Raw genomic sequence first — 19671 nt, forward strand, 5'->3', positions numbered from 1 at the left:
CCTGGCAAGAAAGTGTGGGTAATGGAGCCAGTAGGGCTCAGGGCTTTCCAAGACTGCTGGACTGGCTGGTACTAAAGGAATGAGTACTGGTGAGCCTCCAGACTCCTAGGTACCCCCATGTAAACCAACTCAAGCCTCACTTTGAGAGGCGCAAATTGAGCAAGCACCTTGCGACAGATGAGGGGGGATAAGAGGAGAGTAAACTTCTCCCTGAGCTCTCTGCATAGGAATACGATGGGGTGTGTCAACCTCTCTTCCACCCTGACCCTAGAATAGCAAGGTGGCTGTTTCCAGTTGCTGGGACTGTTTGCCTTCCTGTTCTGACTCACCCCTGTACTTATACATCTGTGCATCCACGTTGTTAACACCAGAGACAGTCCGCCTGTAAAGAAAATATGTTACCCTTTGTTAGACAGATTGAGAGCCAGTATCAAGGAGAAATCTCTAATATGTTGGCATTAGGGGTGATTGAGCCCTCTAGTAGTCCCTGGTCCAGCCCTGTGGTGGTGGTCCAAAAGTCTGCCCTACTGGGTACCACATCAGAACTCCTTTCTGGGTGAGCTATCGAGGATTCAACTCAGTCACCTGGAATGATGCACACCGCATTCCCCAAGTTGATGAGCGCATAGACAGACTGTGCATTGCCAAATTCCTCAGTACCTTTGATTTGACATCAGGGTACTGGCAGATCCTTTTCACTAAGGGTCCAACAAGAGCTCGACATTTTCAACCCTAGAAGGCCACTTCGGCTTTGGATGATGCCCTTTGGCTTGAAAAATGTTCCTGCTACCTTAAAAAGGTTGGTTAACAGGGTCCTGGATGGTAAGGAGGCCTTTTGTGCGCACTACTTAGACAACATTGCTGTCTACTCCTCGACCAGGAAGCAAGACCTGCATCACCTCTGCAATATGCTTTAGGCCCTGAAACAGGCAGGCCTGACCATCAAGGCCAACAAGTGCCATATTTGTCAGGGTTCCGTGGTGCACCTGGAATACCTGGTAGTTGGGGGCAAGGTGCAGATTGAGACTATCTTGGCCCGGCAACCCCTAAAACCCAAACAGACCTTTGATACTGGCAAAATACATATTGTGCATGGATATGACTGTATCCACCTTAATGCCTCCCTAATAGAATAAATCCTTCTGCTGAACTGCTGAGAGAACATAGGCCTATATCAGCATCTTGAAATATTTCAAGGCAAGTGTTTTGCTATCATACAAGTAATTTCTCACATGACTATTTTTGGGATTCTGCAATGTTACTTCTTGTCCTTGTCATCTTGTCAGGTTAAAAATAAATTGAGTTGGATGGAGATGACAATCCGACCATTAGAGGTGATGCTATTCACAGAAAATGAACTACACACAAGAACTGAAGAGTATAAGGTTTTGCTCGACCTATGGTATGACTGGCAGCAGTAATGCAGTAGATCTTTCGACCTGCTAAATTTTGAGGGAAAGTTTTTTGACAGTGGCTTGTTCTGCATCTTAAATGTTTTCATAATATATAAAGGGGAGGAGATCTTTTTTGCACCATCCAAAAGGGTAATGAAAATCCCAAAAGAGGTTTCTACATGTCTTACCGCAGTTACTGTACAAGGTTAGTTCCTGATTGGTACAGTTTGGGCTGCATGAGGAAGGGAGTTTTCATATACCCCTAGATGTCTTGGAAGGTGTAACTGTGGTGTTTCCTATTGATTGCAGGACATAGTATACTCTAGGTTGACATCTGAGAAGATCACATAAGGCATGAATAAATCACGCATTCCATGTTTTTAAAAGAAATCTGGCTCTGAAGGCAATTTTATGGCTGCTACCAGCCAACCTGTAAATGCAGGTTTATGACCGGTTTACCAGCAGCATTTTTGATTATTTAACCTCATGCAGTGATCTGAAGTAGACAAAGTATTAGAATAACTTCAAAGCAAAGACCACCAGATGCAGAACAGGTAAACATATTATGTTCATAATTTGCATTCAGTCTGAGGAAAATTAAGGATTTTTTATGGAGGAGGGATCTGGCCTAGATTGATGCTAGTTCATTGACAGTAAACCACATTTGCAAATGCACGATCCCCAGAGGACCAAATGCACCAGCACAGGCCTGCATGAACCTGCATGGGTGTACCAGATGACATTAAGGTACAACAAATTAATATATTTTATTGACACCTCTTACAGTCTGCATCAGGTCATTACAATATATAATACGAGCAATACTAACACAGCCTTCCATCCTTGCAAGATCCACAAAATGAGTCAAATTATACTGAAAACAATATCACTTGTTATTTACTGAGAGAAACAACAGAAGTGCATTTTGAATACTATATAAAAACATGATGATATCATTATCATAACTGTTGAGAACCAAAAAGTTAAGTCTGGAGATGTGCATCACTGCATGCGCATATATGTAGCCGAGTAACAGACATTCTAAGGTCAAAAAGGACTCTATCAAGATTGCACTGTAGAGTCTAAAAAGATTAAATATAATGGGCTTGAATATTCTGTGCAATTAAACGATCTGCAACAATAAAGTGCCATGGGTCAGGGTATGGTTGTGTGTATCAATGGAATTCTAATACACTGTGGCTCACATTAATCAAGGTTTCACGTCACCCCTGCGCCCCGCAAAGGGCTGCAATGGCAATGCAAAACCTAAAGGAGCTTTATCAAGCCATAGAAGGCCACCTTGCCTGACCCTGCATGGCTTGATAAATCTACAATAGCGGAAGGTGTCGCAAATCACTGCCTTGTATTACCTGCATCAGAGAAAAAACAAAGGGGATGATGGACGGAGTGTTGAACAATGCAAGCACTCACCCCCAGTCAACTGATCTGGGGTTAATCCATCATCATTCTTTAGCTCACTCCGCCACCCCAGTTCAGACATGGCCATATGCAAATCAGTCTGACCCTGTGCCTCATTGGAACAGTCCAGCCCGAACTGCCAAGCCATGTCTTCCCTGGACCGGAAACAAGCATCATGGGACCGGTTTCTGGCTAATCAGCCGTCATCAACCAGGCTAGCTTGAATCCAGTGGCAAAGTGAGCAAGGGACCCACGTCTGGGCAGGCCCCGCCAACTTAGGGCGAACAAAGCAAAACCAAAGGGGATGACGGATGGAGTGTTGAAAAATGCAAGCACTCACCCCCAGTCAACTGATCTGGCACAGGGTCAGACTGATTTGCATATGGCCATGTCTGAATTGGGGTGGTGCAGTTAACTAAAGAATGATGATGGATTAAACCCAGATCAGTTGACTGGGGGTGAGTGTTTGATTTGCTCTGGAATAAGGAAGCTTACTAAGAGGTGGTTTAGAAATTAAGGTGAGAAAATGTGGTGTATTGGCCCGAGCTGCCACCTATGGAGCAGGAGCACCAGGTTTTAGTCTCAGCATCGGCTCACCATCCTCCCCGTGCCTTAAAGAAATCAACAAAAATGAATGCGTTCTTCTGCAATGTAACTGGTGCCATCCATGGGGTCAAGATCTTGTTGTATATTGTTTTTTAAAAGCAGAGCCAAAAGGCAAATGATACACGCCGCGGGAGGCCTGCTTTAAAAAAGAGGGGAGAATCAACTACTAAAAGGATTGGCGATACCAAGCCTTATATACTATTGATTCACACATATATGGAGATTTGTTCACAATGTGTTGTAACCTTGGTTCAATATTCAAATGTAGTTGCAGGTGGCCTCCACTCCTGTATTTGGATATAGTGGAAGCACCAATACATTTTAAGTTTTGCCATTTGACTTCAAGTTTCTATTTATTAGAGGGGCGTGGCTACCACACTGAAAAAGATGGCAGCTTTCACCTGCGCTCCGCTGCCCTCACGGATCATCTAAAGAGGATTCCTACCACTTCCTGACCCTGCAGTCACCAGGCAGTGTACTCCTGCCGCTATATGGCGGTTCGCGTTTGTTGCAATTTGTAAGAGCGCATCTTGCATTTTTGGCCGCGTTTGCTGCAACTTTGTTTTCCCGATGCGGGTGGCTGCCATTTTGTATGCGTGGAATCCATGTCTCCTGAGGAGAGACCACCATGCTGAGACTAATCACTGCTGCAAACATGATAATTTGGCCATTATGTTACAATTACCATATTCATCTCTGCTGCTGCACAGTATTTGAGGAATGGGAAACAGGAAAGTCATCTTTAAGCAAGTCCAGCCCTTGCACTCTTCATACCTTTACTTCAACATTGTAACACATATTGTTTGCTCATGGGAATCTTCACTGGCACCTTCACTTTTGCTTCAGAGCCTTTTGGCTTCTGTGCCAATTGAACCTGCTTTTCGTTCTCCTGCTAATGTGACTCAGTGATCAACTTCGAGTGTGAGGATTCTCTTGTATAGGTCATTGTTCGGCTGGCATGGTGTGAAGGAACAAACAATATCTTCAATCCATCTCTCCTTGACGTAACAGGTATTTGGTGCTATGGCAATTCCTCATGGTTGAGTGTTGTTAATCTTATCCGCATGTTTCCTTCTCTTCTACTGTCTGGTTTTTGCTGAAGCTGACTGATCTGAAATTTCCTCACATGTGAACTTCCTCTAGGAGGTTGTTGATGCTTATTTACTAATTGTGAGCTTGCTGCACTCAACAGCCTCCATATTTGGTTTTCCCTGTTTCCTACATCAATACTGTGGTTGAATCAGCTTCAAACCTTCCTTATGTCCAACAATATTGAGAATCTTACTTACTTATGGAAAGGATCTCTACTTTTAAAAATCATCCTCATCCTCTTCGTCAAGTTATCTCGTCAAGATGGCCAATGACTCCATTTCTCTCAAAAAGTCATCTTCGTCTGGTGCCAAACCGAATAGATCCCAAAATGATCCCCCATCTCCAATTCAGTCTATTTCCAATCCGGTCTTAGATTCAATCTTGGATGAACTACAAGCTTTAAAACCGTTCCTGAATGCAACCAATGAAAAATTACAACTGATTAAGACCGATGGATCAATATGGTAGGTAAAATGTCCGAAATGGAACAACGTATAAGTAATCTTCAAGATGTGGGTGCATAAGTACCATTGCTGGAACAAGAAATACATAAACTTAAACTCCACACTGAGGACATAGAAAAACGTAACAGAAGGAACAATCTTCGTCTGTGTTCACTGCCTGAAATGATCAAGGGTCTGGATTGCCTTTCTTTTTTGAAGAAATTCTTGGCTGACCTTATGAAGCCACTCTTGATTTACATGATCCTTGGCGCTCGAATTTCCCAACCAAAGCAGAATTTACATGCTGGTCAGGCAGATTTAAGTCCTCATCACGTAATGATTTTTTTCTAGTCTCCAGAAATCTTTGTTTTAGTTACCAGAGATTTCTTTATAATGGATTTTCGGATCACGCTATGTTAGTTTTAGAGATCCACCTTGAAAACTCTGTAAAAATACCCAAACGTTGGGTGTTTAATAGACTTTACTTGAGTGATGAAGCTTGGGTCCAATCCATGAGGTAGAGATTACAGAATTTCTCACCCGAAACAGTGGGTCTGCTCCATTAAATATAGTCCGGGACTCGCTTATGGCTTTCATTTGTGGTATAATTATTGGAAAGGATGCGGCCAGTGTGGGTGCTTCAGAGTGGATGGAGCCTATGATGGCTACTGTGTTCTGTGTGGTGAGCTATTTTCAGACAGTGAGAGGCTGATCGTGGGAGGCTTTCATTGGAGCAAGGAGGATGTGGGGGTCTCATTGGGTGCTGAATACCAAGGCAGTGTAGTCATGATCCCAGCTCGTGATAACTCTTTCATCTGCCTATTTATTACTCTCTTTCAGATTCATCTGCATCCCTCCTTTCTTTCTTGGTCACTGTTTTTCTGGATTTTTGTTCCATCTTTTTCTCCTTCTTTGTTTTTCTCTCTCTTTCTCAGCATAAGTCTGATGAGGAAAAATAAGTGCCTGTTTTCCCCACTTGCCACCACCAACTTAAATAAGTGTTGTGTGTGTCACATTTGTTCAAAGCTAATAACATGACCTATGTATAATCAGAGTATTCTCGAAAGTCATTTTTCAGTATAGTAAATATTTTATTTTTAACAGCAGAACCACATGGACCATAAACTTTGATGCACTTCCGACTGCACTTACCTTATACCAATCACTGGCTCCAATCCATATTAGAGGGTTGCTTTTTGTACTGTTGAATACCAGCTGCTGAATAAAACTATTTTCTTTTTGAGAGTGCACAGAAGCAAGATGGGCACCGAGAGTCAGGTTTTGGCAATAGATCTGAGGAAACAGATATTACTTACATCATGTGGAAGAAATGCAAAGTGCAATACCACAGGAGACACAGACTACATGCATTACAAGCATTACAGTCAAAGAGGGTCACAGATTGTAGACCTGCCAGGTGAAACCTATTGTGTTATGGGTGTACTCAGTGAATTAGAGAATGCAAAGCAGCAGTCTCAATTAATTTGAGAAGTGCAGAGTTAAAAGAATACAAAGTAACTCTAATTGACAGAAGCGGACTGATTAGAACAATAAAGTACCACTCTCAGGGCCCACTTACCAAAATCACAGGGCACCAGAAAGGGCATACCAGTAGCATCCTTGCAGCAGTTTGGCTGATAAAACTCTCAAATTCCACAGGATACTCCAATTTTGTTAAGCAAACTATGATGATCTCCAAAATATGTCTTGTCTGCAGCCCCAAAAATCCTAAAGATTACATTGTTTCTTATCTCTCATACATCACAAAGCATGTGACAAAGGTAGGAGAAAAATCAAAAGCAAATACCCTGCCTGGTTGGTAGGCCACTTAAACCCATCTCCAAGTAGCATTACTGCCTTATATTAGCTTGAGGCATCTTGGAGGTGGTTTTAGCTGTTAGCCAAGGGGCAGGAACGTCAACCAGAGCAGACGCATGAGGAAGGATAAGGGCTCTTGGCTGTCGACCTGCAATAGGAGGATGAAGAAAGAAATATCCAAAAAGAAACTCAAAACCTTTCAGCTCAACAGATCAATTTATGATACCATGCTTGAGAGGGCTAAACGTATACTGCTTGTAAGTCTGCAGGCTGACTTCATGAACACAGGCTTCTGCTGTGCCTGAACTCTGACTCCTGCACTTGTTAATCTTTTTAATTATACACATTGTATTGTATTGTATTGTAATTGTATTTATATAGCGCTTACTACCCCATACGAGGCGTCAAAGCGCTTTTTCGGTGAGTAGCACGCTACTCTGGGACCCAGAGAGGATTAGTGTTGAATTAGTTTAGTGAAACATGCAAGTACATTTTAAGTGGTGGATAGGTTAGTCAGTTAATTGGATTTGGAATGACAGCAGAAGGATAGAGGAGGACAAAGGTTTCTATTTATGTAGCGCTTGTTGACGCATGCTATTCAGGAAGCCTACAAAGGATTAGTGGTGAATTAATATGGTGAAATATGAAGTAATTACAGTGGTGGATATTAGTCAGTTACTTGGAGTGAGAAGGTTAGCGGAGGGATAAAAGGGGAAGAAATATTTGCATTCATATAGAACTTGTTAACCCTGATGGGTGTTGAAGCGCTTTTTGGGCGAGTAGCACGCCACTCCGGAACCCATAAAGGTTTACTGTTGAAAATTAGTATAGTAAAAAAATATGAAATAATTTGAGTAGTGGATATGTTATTCAGTTATTTGGGTATTATATTAGTATAGTTTAATATGGAATTTGAGAAGTGAACATGTTAGTCTGTTAATTTCGATTGAAAAGGATAATAGAGGGAAAAAGAGTGAAGTTTTTTTTATTCTTTTTCTTTTTAGGTCTTTGCAGTAGGAGGAGGCTTGTGAGTGATTAAAAAGGAGTTTTGGAGGGGAGGACTCAGAGGGAAGAGTTTAGAAAGGTTTGTTTTAGAGGATCGGTATAGTAAAAGAGGTGTGAGATGATGCAAGGATGGGTAGCATAGGAGAGCGTCTAGAAAGGGTTATTTTGGCAATCATAGTAGTGGTATGGGGTTTGGGATAAATGAGAGAGTGGATGTAGAGGATATATTGATAGATGCATAGGATGAGAGATAGGGTAGTGCATTGAAAGGAGTAGTAGAAGAAGTTTGAGATGAGTCAGAAGGTTGGGTTAGAAGATATATCGAGCGAAGTATAGGCTGAGAAATAGGGTAGTGCATTGGAAATGCTAAATTAGAAGAAAGTGATGAATATATAGATCCATAATTACATTGAAAGTATATAGATACATATAGGAGGTAAGTATATGTAGATTAAAGATATTGATAGAGGCACGGGATGAGAAATAGGGTAGTGCATTGGATATGCTTTTTCAGGAGAAAAGTAACAGACACACAGATCCAAGTACATGGAAGGTACAGAGATGCACAATGGAAGTATGTACACGTAGACCAAAGAAGATTTTTATTTATGTATTATTATTTTTTTTCTCTCAACAACATAATTATTATACATGATTATACAAAGTAATACACAAAGATAGGTACATATCTATAGTGGAAAAAAAGGCCTATATACAGAGGGATATGCTGAAAAATTCTGTTTGTGTATGCAGCTTATGTTTTCTGAAGATAAGGTGGTTGTCGGTGGACCTTATGTTGGGGGGTAAAGAGTTCCATAGTTTGGCTGCTTGAACAGAGAAGGATGCGCCAACCATTGTTTTTTTCTTGTATGGTGGGATTTGAGGCGAGATGCTCCTTTAGAGCGGAGGTTCCTTTGTTAAATGTGTTTGGTTATTTTATTCCTAATGAAGAGTGGTCCCATTCCATGTATTGCTTTGTGGGTGATACAAAGCAGCTTGAACATGGATCTTCTGGCAACCGGTAACCAATGAAGGGCTTTCAAGGAAGGGGAGATGTGGTCTTGCGGTTTGATATACAAGAGTAGTGTGGCAGCCGAGTTCTGAATCCGTTGTAGTCTTTTCATGGTCGTTAAAGGTGATCCGTGGTAGAGGCTATTGGCGTAATCGAGTTTGGACAGAACAAGGGAGATGGTAGCTTGGACCTTGGGTGGAAATCCCAAATGAGGGAAAATTAGTCGCAGCGTTTTTATAGTAGCAAAGCTTGATCGTGCTAGTTTATCCACTTGGGCTTTCATCAACAGCTTGGAGTCCATGGTCATTCCGAGGTTTCTTACTTTCTTCGATACTTTAGGCAGTGATCCCAGTTCATCAGGTCATGCGGCAAGCGGGTTGTAATGTTTCCAATTGCCGCACGTGAGTATTTCAGCTTTTGAAGCATTCAATTTGAGATGGCTCCAGGTCAACCACTGATCCACGGCCCTGAGACAGCTGAAAATTGGTGATTTTCCAATGTCTTTGGGGCACTCCAGTTGAAGGAGCATTTGCATGTCATCTGCATAGTTATAGCACGTAAGGTGAAATTTATTGATCAGTACTGGTAATGACTTCATGTAAATGTTGAAAAGCATGGGCAAGATGATAGAACCTTGCTTTTGTGGAGTACGGTTTGGACGAGAAAGGTGGGGTAGGGATGACATTAGTTCTGTTTTGAAGGTAGGACGCGATCCAGTCTAGAGCAGTTCCCTCTATGCCAGCTTCATAGAGTCTTTGTTTCAGACTGTCATGGTTAACCATGTCAAAGGCAGCTGAGAGGTCCAACAGGAGTAGCGCAGATACCCCTTTGCGGTCAACTGTATTCTTTAGGTCATCCCAGATGGCAAGGAGGGCAGATTCAATGCCTCTTCCTGGACAGAATCCTGTTTGGAAGTCTGAAAGTATGTCATTCTCTTCAATGAATTGTGACATCTGGGCGAACGCTGCTCTTTCTATCAGTTTGCCCTGGAACAGTCCATTTATAATGGGTCAGTAGTAGTCAGGGTTCAGCGGGTCCAAGTTTGTTTTCTTCAGTAAATGGCCTATGTATGACTTTTTGAGTTCTTATGGAAATATTCCAGTAGTTAAGGAATCGTTGATTATTCTTCTTACTGGAGTGGCAGCAGAGGTTGTTAAAAGAATTGTCTTGAAAGTTTGTGGCGGACAGGGGTCATAAGGGCTGCCGGCAGGCCTGCTTGCTTTGACCAGGTCCACAAATTCATCGTGTGAGATGTGTTGGAAGGAACGGAGAGGCTTGATTAGAGCATTCTTGGATTGTTGTTTTGTACAAGGGCTAGTGCTGGTGCTTTATTTCTGTTTAAAGTACGATTCCTACGCGTTTGCTTTGTCCGTGTAATGATTTGCCAGTTTGTCGGTGAAATCTTGAGTAACAGGATGAGTTCTTTCTAGGCAATTTGGTTTGCGAAATTCATTGAGTATTTTATAGAATTCTTTATTTGCACATTTAGCGTTTTGAATTCTGTCTTAATGGTACCTTTTCTTAGCTTTTTTGATAGAAGATTTGTATAATCTGTTAATTTTCTGTAGGTGAAGTTTGTCTTGATTGGCATTTGTTTTGAGCCAGGTACGGTGCAGCATTCTAATTTATTGTTTAATGTATTTTATTTCTATGTTTGTCCAAGGCGCTTTTTTTTCTTTTGTTCTGTTGTGTGGTTTTGAGTGGTATCAGGATGTCAAAAGCTTCCTGTAGCCACTCATATAGATTTTGAACAGAATTTATGGTTTCCAGATTTGTACTGGACGTTAGTTGTGTTTCCAAGTGTTCCAAATTGAGTTTGTTCCACGGTCGATTGGTGGATGGATGTAATGTAGTTTTAGGTGAGTCGCTTAGCGTTGTTTTATGTTGGAAGGCAAGCAAGTGGTGGTCTGACCATGTCACTGGAGTTTGAAAGGTAACTAGTTCAGTATTAGCAAAAATGACATCTAGGATATGTCCAGCGGTGTGTGTCGGATTGTGGATAATCTGATGCAGGTTCAGTGCGTCTAGGCCGGTGATTATAGATTTTGGATGGATCATATTGGGTTTATCAAACCAAATGTTAAGGTCACCCAGAACGCATAGGTTGGAGTGTATTGTTATCAGGTTTGAAACTGTGTCTAGAAGTGCGTCTGGGAATGTTGCCTTGCTAGGTGGAGGCCTGTAAAGGAGCAGGAAGTTACAGGAGGAAGACAGTGTAGGATTGCATCTTGTTATAAGAGCCTCACAATTCTTTATGGAGATGTTGGCAATTTTAGTGATATATATTGTTTGCCTGAATACAACAGCTAGACCACCTCCTTTTTTGGCTATACGATTTTGGGTGATTATTTGATAGCCTAGAGGAATGGCTTCATGCAGGACTGGAGCCATATCTTCTCCCAACCATGATTGGGTTATGAATAGTATGTCTGGTTTTGCATCGGTGAGAAGGTCGTAGATGTGATGCTTGTTTTAAGAGAGGGATCGAGCATTTATTAGTAGACAGTTTAGTGAGTGGCCTTTGATGATAGTGGGACTTTGTTTGGTAGAAGAGTGATCAGTATTGTATGGGTTTGTAGAAGGTGTGTTTTAGTACTGGTATTAGCTGTATTAGGATAGCAATCGTGTAGCTGTTCTGTATCGTGTTCCTCATGCAGCATGCTAAGAAGGCATTTTGATGGGTCTGCATGTGTATGTGTTGGAGATGGTGTTTGAGAGTGAGTTGGAGTGCTGTGTTGCTTTTGTGGTGTAACATTGTTGTGAAGTAGACATGGGGAAGCAAAATTTTGAGGTGTGGCATGTTGCTTATATTTTTTGCGTCTGTTTAAGGCGGATGTGTATGAGTCAGGGGATTGAACTAGAGGTGAGAGTGTTTATCTTAGACTGGTTTGCTGCAAGAGTTATAAAGTGTGGTAGTGTGCAGTGTGTGTGTTGTGCGTACGTGTTATTATGGTAGAAGGGAGAGGAGGGTGTTTGTTGGACAAATGGTGGAAGGATAATTAGATGTTGGTTACTGATAAAACGTGGTCTGTTAGGTGTAATTACAGCAGGGAGAGTGTGTCTGAATGGGATGTAGTTATGTATGGTGTTGATTGGCGTTGTGGTTGTGATGAGTGTATTGGTTAGTGGTATAGGATAGAGTTGTATACTGTTTGTAGGTGATTGTGGATATGTGGTAGTTGGGATAGTAGGGTGTGTAGATGTGGTTTGGTTGGGGTTGTTGTGCATGCTGGTACATTAGTCTGTGCATAGAGCTGTGCGTGGTGTGCATTTGGTGTGAGTGTGTTACTCTGTTTGTGGATGTGGATGGTGTGGCTGGGTATTGCTAAATGAGAAAAAGGGCGGCATTTCTGGCCCTAGTCCCGACCAGTCTTGAACAGGCTCAAACAGGAAGCAGCCCTTGTCCTCTCTGCCCTTTGCCTCTACTCCCGGGCTGAGACGCCCTAACCCTGGCCTTTTTTATAGCTCTAGTAATCAGGTGACCCCTTCAGCCAATGGGAACCCTAGCCTAACACAATCCAATTACAACACTAGCCCTAAAAATCTAGAACCATTAGGAGACCAGGACCTTACAGCCAATCTTAGACCTAGTCCAAGCACCCAATCAGTTAAAAAACCCTGATCTCTACATCCAATAAAGGCACTAGCCCTACCAGTAGTCTCAAAACAAGTCCATGCAACCAATGGCAGAAGTAGCCCTAGTCCCTACTTCCAACAGAAAGCCTAACCCTACTCTAAGTCCCACATCTAATCCAACAACCAACCACACCAGAAGCCCTAATCGCTACTTCCAATTAAAGGTCTAACCCTAGCCCTAGTCCCACCCTACTCCCAACAACCAATAACATAGGAAGCCCTAGTCCCTACTTCCAATAGAAATCCTAACCCTAGACCTAGTCCTGACCCTACAATGATTGAATCACAGACCCAGAAACCAATCAGAACCCTCAAATACCCAACCAATGAGGACATTAACCTTAATCCAATAGAAACACCAAATACAACCACCAATCAGTGTAGACATGTACCAGCCACTAGCAGACCATATTACGGTCCCAGCGACCTCAGACAAGGTTTGCTGGTCAGGGAGTTGGAAGCTGCTTCTCCTGTTCAGAATCTCCTAGGAGACAGACAGGCTCAATCCACACTTTGGACTGCAGCAGGTAAGGGCCTCACTAACTTCAAATCTAACAATACTGTTTGAATAAAACTTTACTCCCTCTGCTGGCCAAAAAACAAAGTGCACAGGGCCTAGTAAACACAGTTTAAACAGCTCACAGAAGAACCCTCTGATGTAGTTTAACCCTGTTCCTCGTTGGTCAAACGTGCCCTGAATTACTTTTGTTTAAGTACTGTAGAATATGTTTTCTGCCACAAAACTGAAAGACAAGCCACTCAATGCATCTCAATGCTTCAGCAAACACTTACAAATCTTGTTTTCTCTGGCAACGTAGTTCATGTCTGATGGAAGTCAGCCTGTTACTATGCTAACTGTTGTTTCCAAGAGCAGGAGACTTAACAATGGTGTGCCACTAGGCTGCAAGCTTTTTCCTTCTTTGTGTAATCTACTGATGAGGTCTTTGGCTTTCTTACTTTGTCAGCTTGAGATATGTTTCTGTGTGTACGCTGATGATTCTTTTACTTACTGGTAATCTTCATTACTCCGAGTCATAGTCTTCCTCGTCTTAATCCTTGTCAGAGAGCACTTTGTGTCTTGTCCACGGAATTCACCAGTAGCAAAAATAAAGAAACTGTGCACCAAACAATCTGTCATTCTACTAAGTGGATGATCCATGACCTATAAAGAAACGCCTAAAATGACTGACATATCAAGCAATGAAATATATCACAATTTTTTCTTTACTGTTTCTCACAGGGAGGTTGGGAGGAAAGCTAGGACTGCAAAGAGGAAGACCATGACTCATAGTAATGAAGATCATTAGTTAGTAGTCGAGCCATTACCTACCTCTTCCATCTTTCTCGTCCCAGTCATTTACAGTGAGCGGTTACCAAACTTTAAAAAAAAGAAATGGCACCATGCCACTGGGAGTAATGAAACACCTAAGTGATTTATTAAATCAACAGATTCAAAAGTCTTAATGAGCTGAGGACAGAACAGCTGTTTAAGGTTGAAGTAGTTGAGTGGTGGCCCCTGTTGGATAATTCAAAAGTAACAAAGAGAAAGTTCAGCTTCCCAAAACAGGAAGTTATTTCAATGTATTCATTCATTAAAATTCTTTATTCGGTTATTAATACTCAATAACCATAAAAGTTCAGGTAAAATCACATTCAATTAATAAATTCATCATGAGCACCATTGTCAAATTGTCATAAATACATAAGCATTTTGTCATAATACCAAAGAAATTTCTACATAGTTCCAGAGACAGTTCAGCGTAATTTCATAGACAGTACATTATAATTCAGAATACCATTGTTTTTCGTAATTTAAAAGAATTTTTTAAAAACGAGGAAATAAATACGACAGTTAAAATATTGTCCAGTTTCTGTACAGCTAAAAAGGCAGGGCGACAGCGGTTTACATCCATAATCTTCAATAGGGGAATAACCAATCTTCGTCTAGGCTTAATGTAAAATTTACAAAAGAAAAGAATGTGCATGTCTAATTCCTCTGACAGGTTATCACATGGACATTTGATCAGGTGTTTTGACCAGTCCTTCATATCCGGGAAACTAAATAACCGAAACAGTAAATTAAACCTAAAGCGAGTTAATAAAAACCTCTCGTAATCGCTCATCTGGAGTTTGACATATGGCTGCATTTTATTAGAAATAACAGTTTGTGCATGTGCCACTACAGTTTGCTTTTTCATTTCTGTTTGTACTGTGCGTTCATGTAGGAATGCCATACACTTTTCTTTCAGAGCTTTCCTTGAGATATTACTTAAAGAGATTGGGTCGTTAAAATAATATATGTTCCCAGATCCTCGAAAAATGTCTTCACGTATGACAACCAACAAATTTTGTTCTTCTTTTCTAGGCCTAACACATTATTCAAAATCAGACGATTTAGACCACATTCATCAGTTGTCCAGACTCTGTGCCATAACAATATCGGGCGGTTCTTAAAATTTCTACCAGATATGGATCCCCAAGTTCTATGTGGCAAGCATATGTGGAGACACTTCTCGGGACAGCCAGAAGGTACTTCATAAAAATATTTTCTACCACCTGTAGACATGTCACATTGGCATACCCCCACAAACCCGCGCCATAAGTCACTATTGTTAAACAAGTGGCCTTGTATACAGTTAGCATTTCCCCTATAGGCTTCCTGCCTATTTTATGGCTAAAAAAATTTAACGCCATTATGGCTTTACAATACAACAGTTTTCTTGTCTTGATTGCAATATTCCAATTACGAGTGTGATCGAACAAAACTCCTAAATAGGAAAAAGTTGGAGTAAAATCAACTGGGGTTGTGCCAATAAAAACTGCTTTCCTCTTTTTATTTGTGCCACTACCGCAGTTCATGGTAAAAGTTTTAGACCAATTTATCTTTAAATTTAGTCCGTTCATAAAATTTGCAAAGGAGGAAACTAGGGCTTGCAAGGCCAGTGGGGTTCGGGCCATCAGGACAGCATCATTGGCGTACAACAATGCGGGCACTGGCCTATCTCCTGCCATAGGCAAATCCCTACATTCCTTCAAAAGGGTTTTCTCCACGTCGTTAATATAAAGTGTGAAGAGGAGTGGGGCCAGCACGCAGCCTTGTAGTATGCCCCTAGCTATACCAAAAGAGTCGGTGCATTCAACGTTTTTTCCAAATCGATTCTCGCCGATGCGCCCTGATACAATTCCCTTAAAAAGTTTATGATTGATATGTCTATCCCCATGTTGGTCAAAACCATCCAAAGTTTGCTGTGTGACACACAGTCAAATGCAGAGGTTAAAAATATAAAAGTTAAAAATAATCAACCCTCTTTGGCCTTTGTATATTTCTCTATTAAAATGTATAGGTTCAAACACTGGTCAATTGTACTAAGCCCTTTCCAGAACTCGTATTGTAAATTGCTGATTATCTTGTTTTCGTCCGCCCATATTTGGAGCCTGTTTAAAATGACCCCTCCAAAAACTTTGATAGTGCTGTCCAAGAGTGAAATAGGATGATAACATTGACAGCTAAGTCTGTCCCCTTTTTTAAATATTGGAACTATCAATGATTCGCGCCATGATGGCAGAGGACCATTCTGAAAAGTAAAGTTAAAAACTCTAGCCAGATCGGGGCCCATAAATCGATATCATTATTGTATAGGTCTACCGGGACCCCCTCAGGGCCTGGTGCTTTGCCCCCCAAACTTGCCTTGATGCTAGCACTGACTTTTTCTATAGAGAAATCATCATGTACCAGAGTATTCTTTAAGTGGGAATCTTCTATATTAGGAGTTACCAAAAATGAACAATCTCCTAACGGACTATCAACAGAATATAATTCTCCGAAATGCTTCACCCACTCCGGTGAAGATATTGCTAACTTTATTGTGGGAGTACTATTGCAATTAGAGAAAGGGGAGTTTACAACTTTCCAGAATGCTACAGAATCTCGACTTAATGAGGCCTCACATACAGCATCCCAAGTTGCCTGTTTCTAGTGTCTTTCCTCTTTCTTAACGCCTGTTTATAGATATATCTGCATTCCTTAATTAACGTCCTGTCTTTGTCTGGCGCATGTAGTGCATATTTTAGATTTGAGTATGCTTTAGTGCACGCTGAATCAAACCAGCTTACTCTGGGATTTATAGGGCCTTTAGTATTAACCCAGAGAAGATTTCTAACTTGTGTGACAATTAATAAAAAATTATTTACAACAACGCCATCATCGATGTTTGCGTCGGTGCATGCCTCAAACTGTGGCAGGGTGCTCTTCACTAGTTTTTTGAGAAAATCCTCAGGGACTATGTTTGACCATTTTAAAGAATAGCCATTTTTCCTGGTCAAGGTAATGTTATCCATTTGTACGTTAGGAGTTCCTAACAGACGTAAAGTACTATAAGTACTTTGCAGTACTATTCTAAGAGGATAATGGTCGCACAGTGAATTATCAAGAGTACTAAAAGACTGAATCATCCCCCCATGTCTCACAGTCATGATTATATACTCAATTGTTGTTGTAGCATCTCTACCACAAAAAATGGGGACGAATGGACATTCTGGGGTGGCCAGTCTGTTTACAAACCCCATATCGGACCCGAACATGATTTCATTTATATGATCTCCACACTTGGTTTGTTCAAAGTGGGACAAGAAGGTATCCTTGTCGAGCACAACACCACAAGTGCCTCTTTCGGCTCTTGCACATAGGGAACAGTGGAAACCTCCTGCCCAAATTACGCAGACATCTCTAGGTCTTCGGGTAAGCATGGCTTTTATATGCCTTCCTAAACGTTTAAAAATGTTATCCATTTCCTCCAACTGGACATTATTATAAAAATTCACTAAGACCAAAGAGAACTCAGAATCAATGGAAATATGGGGAATATGGTAATACCTGTCACTGAAAACAACATCAATTTTAGTATATGACAACATGTTTGATACGTATGTGCATAATCCCCCTTTTGCCCTTCCATGGGGTGAACTAATTGCTGGGGGAAAATAGGTCCTAAAGCCATTAACATGATCTGGATCTGTAGTCCAGGTTTCTTGTAAACACATAACATCCTGAGCGTTCACAAGATGAATCCAGTTTTCGTTTCCCAGCTTTGACCTTAGACCAGCTATATTCCAGCTCACCAGTGCCAATGTGTCCTTCTTCTTTAAACTGGCCAGCGTGCCCGGGGTGCCCTCAGAATCCAATATAATCTCTTGAGATAGATCTTTATCTGAAATTCTAAATATGCTAGACATACTAGGGGGTTGCTCCTTTCTTATGGCATCTGTAGATCCTTCTTTATCCTTGCTCTCTATCGCAATTGGATCTCTCAGATCAGAAACGAAACCTATATCGATTGGGGTCATGGATGTTCCAGGTTTTTGAATGGTTGTAATATCAGGGAGTCAGTCAATGTCCTCCATCCCCTGTAAAGCAGCGAAATGGTTGAATGTTGGGACATTAAACATGACAGCCTGTCTATCCCAGTCCTCTCCTTGCCGATAGGGGTTTGATCTAAATACCTTACAGCTCAATAATGGACAAAAGTAAGACAGATCCCGGGTTTGAATCCCAGCAGTCCCTCCAAGTGGATTCCACCCACAAATGTGTCTAACAGTGCGTCTATCTCTGAAATGTACAATTATGCAGTCCCCAGGTAAATCTTTATATATATGTCCAATCCAGCCCACTCTTCGGACATTTATGATTTCTGCGTGTACATGTCCTGGGAGGGGTCTGTATGTATTTAGCCAATGTACCACCCTGTTTTTTAAAATTGCATAGGATTCCTCTCTATTATTCTGTAGTTCCGGGGCGCCCGTCAGTACCACATTGTAAGGCATTGACTCAAGTGGTAAGTCTATGCATGGGTGTCTGACCTTCTGAATATCAATACTCTTTTTTGCTGAGCCTCTTACAGGGTTTACCCCTGTTTTGTGTATTAGAACCTCTCTTTCCACCGTTTTATTGGCAACTTTATTAGATGCCTGGGCTCTGTTATCTGGGACTAAAGGTTGCTGTCTTGGTCACTTTCCACCTTCTATTACTGAGGTAGGTGTTTTTTGGGGAGGTTTAGAGACGCTACTAACCATAGTAAGAATTTCAACAGGGGCTTCTGCATCCCCATCAAAATCCTTCATATTGAGCTGTTCAGTATGTCCGCATTGCCCCGTGCCAATTTTTCTAGAGACTCTATTTTATTTGTCAAAACTTTTGTTCTTTCCAGCAGTGGTAAGATTAAGGATCTCAGCATCTGCTCTAAGTGAATCATAAAACCTAAGGGGTTGGGTGGTAATGTTTCCAGATCAACCGTAGCACTGTCAGTGCTATTATTGATCTCAGAAATAGTTGGATGGCCCTTGCTTACTTCCCCATATTGTCCCTGAATGGTAGAGGCTGATTTTTGCTGTTTAAGTCTACCTTTACCCTTTCCCCTGATTGGCTTTTTAATAATGTTAATTTTTTTCTGAATATTTTTCTGACCCCTTTTTCTTTGAGGGGGGCTCTCATTGCGCAGTCCAACAGATATGTTGGAATTCGTCAATAAAGAAGCTCCCGAGCCCTCTAGATTAATAACAATCTGGCAGATGCATCAAGCAAAATACCTCCCGGTAAAATAGCGAATCGGTAAAACAGGCCGATAACGAACGCAAAACCAGAAAATGCAATGCATCAACCCCAAATCGGTAAAAAATAAAGAACCGCTAAAAAATCCCCTCGGTAAATTACCGAATCGCAATTCAGACAATCAGAAATAACGAACACCAAAGCTGACCTCGGAAATACCGAATCGCTAATAAAGAATCGCAATGGAATGCATGAAAAATCGCTAATACCGAAAATTGTCAAAATCGCTATTTTGCATGAGCAAAATAAGAGGAATCTCAAACTGGAGGTAAAGTTATTTGAAGGAATGAAAAAAATAATTATTATTTTCCAGGTGCTGACAATCAGTAACCCTTCAAAAATGCAAAGCACATTATCACGCTTCTTCCACCGGTTCCTAGAGGCCATGCTGACATTCATACATCGCCACATCACCTTCCTCACAACCCCCCAGCAGCTGACCCGCACCAAACGGGAGTTCTACCAGGTGGCACAATTCCCCCATGTGATAGGGTGTGTTGACTGCACGCATGTCCCCATCTGTCCTCCCTCAGCCATCGAATACATCTTCCGCAACCGGAAGTCATATCATTCCATAAATGTACAGGTCCTGTGCAATGCTAAGCACATCATTACGGACCTTGTAGCCCAATTCCCAGGGAG

The 19671-nt window shown here is 41.5% G+C and overlaps 1 protein-coding gene across 1 annotated transcript in view; it reads right to left on the reverse strand.

Moving 5' to 3' along the window:
• Positions 1-19671, reverse strand: part of LOC144827255 (lectin-like) — a 143118-nt gene that overhangs the window by 29948 nt on the left and 93499 nt on the right. Inside the window, exon 4 of the mRNA XM_078685637.1 lies at positions 6107-6247. Within this exon, the coding sequence (XP_078541763.1) occupies positions 6107-6247 (141 nt within the window). The remainder of the gene's footprint in view (positions 1-6106; positions 6248-19671) is intronic.

The sequence above is a fragment of the Lissotriton helveticus genome, chromosome 4_1 (genome assembly GCF_964261635.1).
Source record: "Lissotriton helveticus chromosome 4_1, aLisHel1.1, whole genome shotgun sequence".
Taxonomy (NCBI): domain Eukaryota; kingdom Metazoa; phylum Chordata; class Amphibia; order Caudata; family Salamandridae; genus Lissotriton; species Lissotriton helveticus.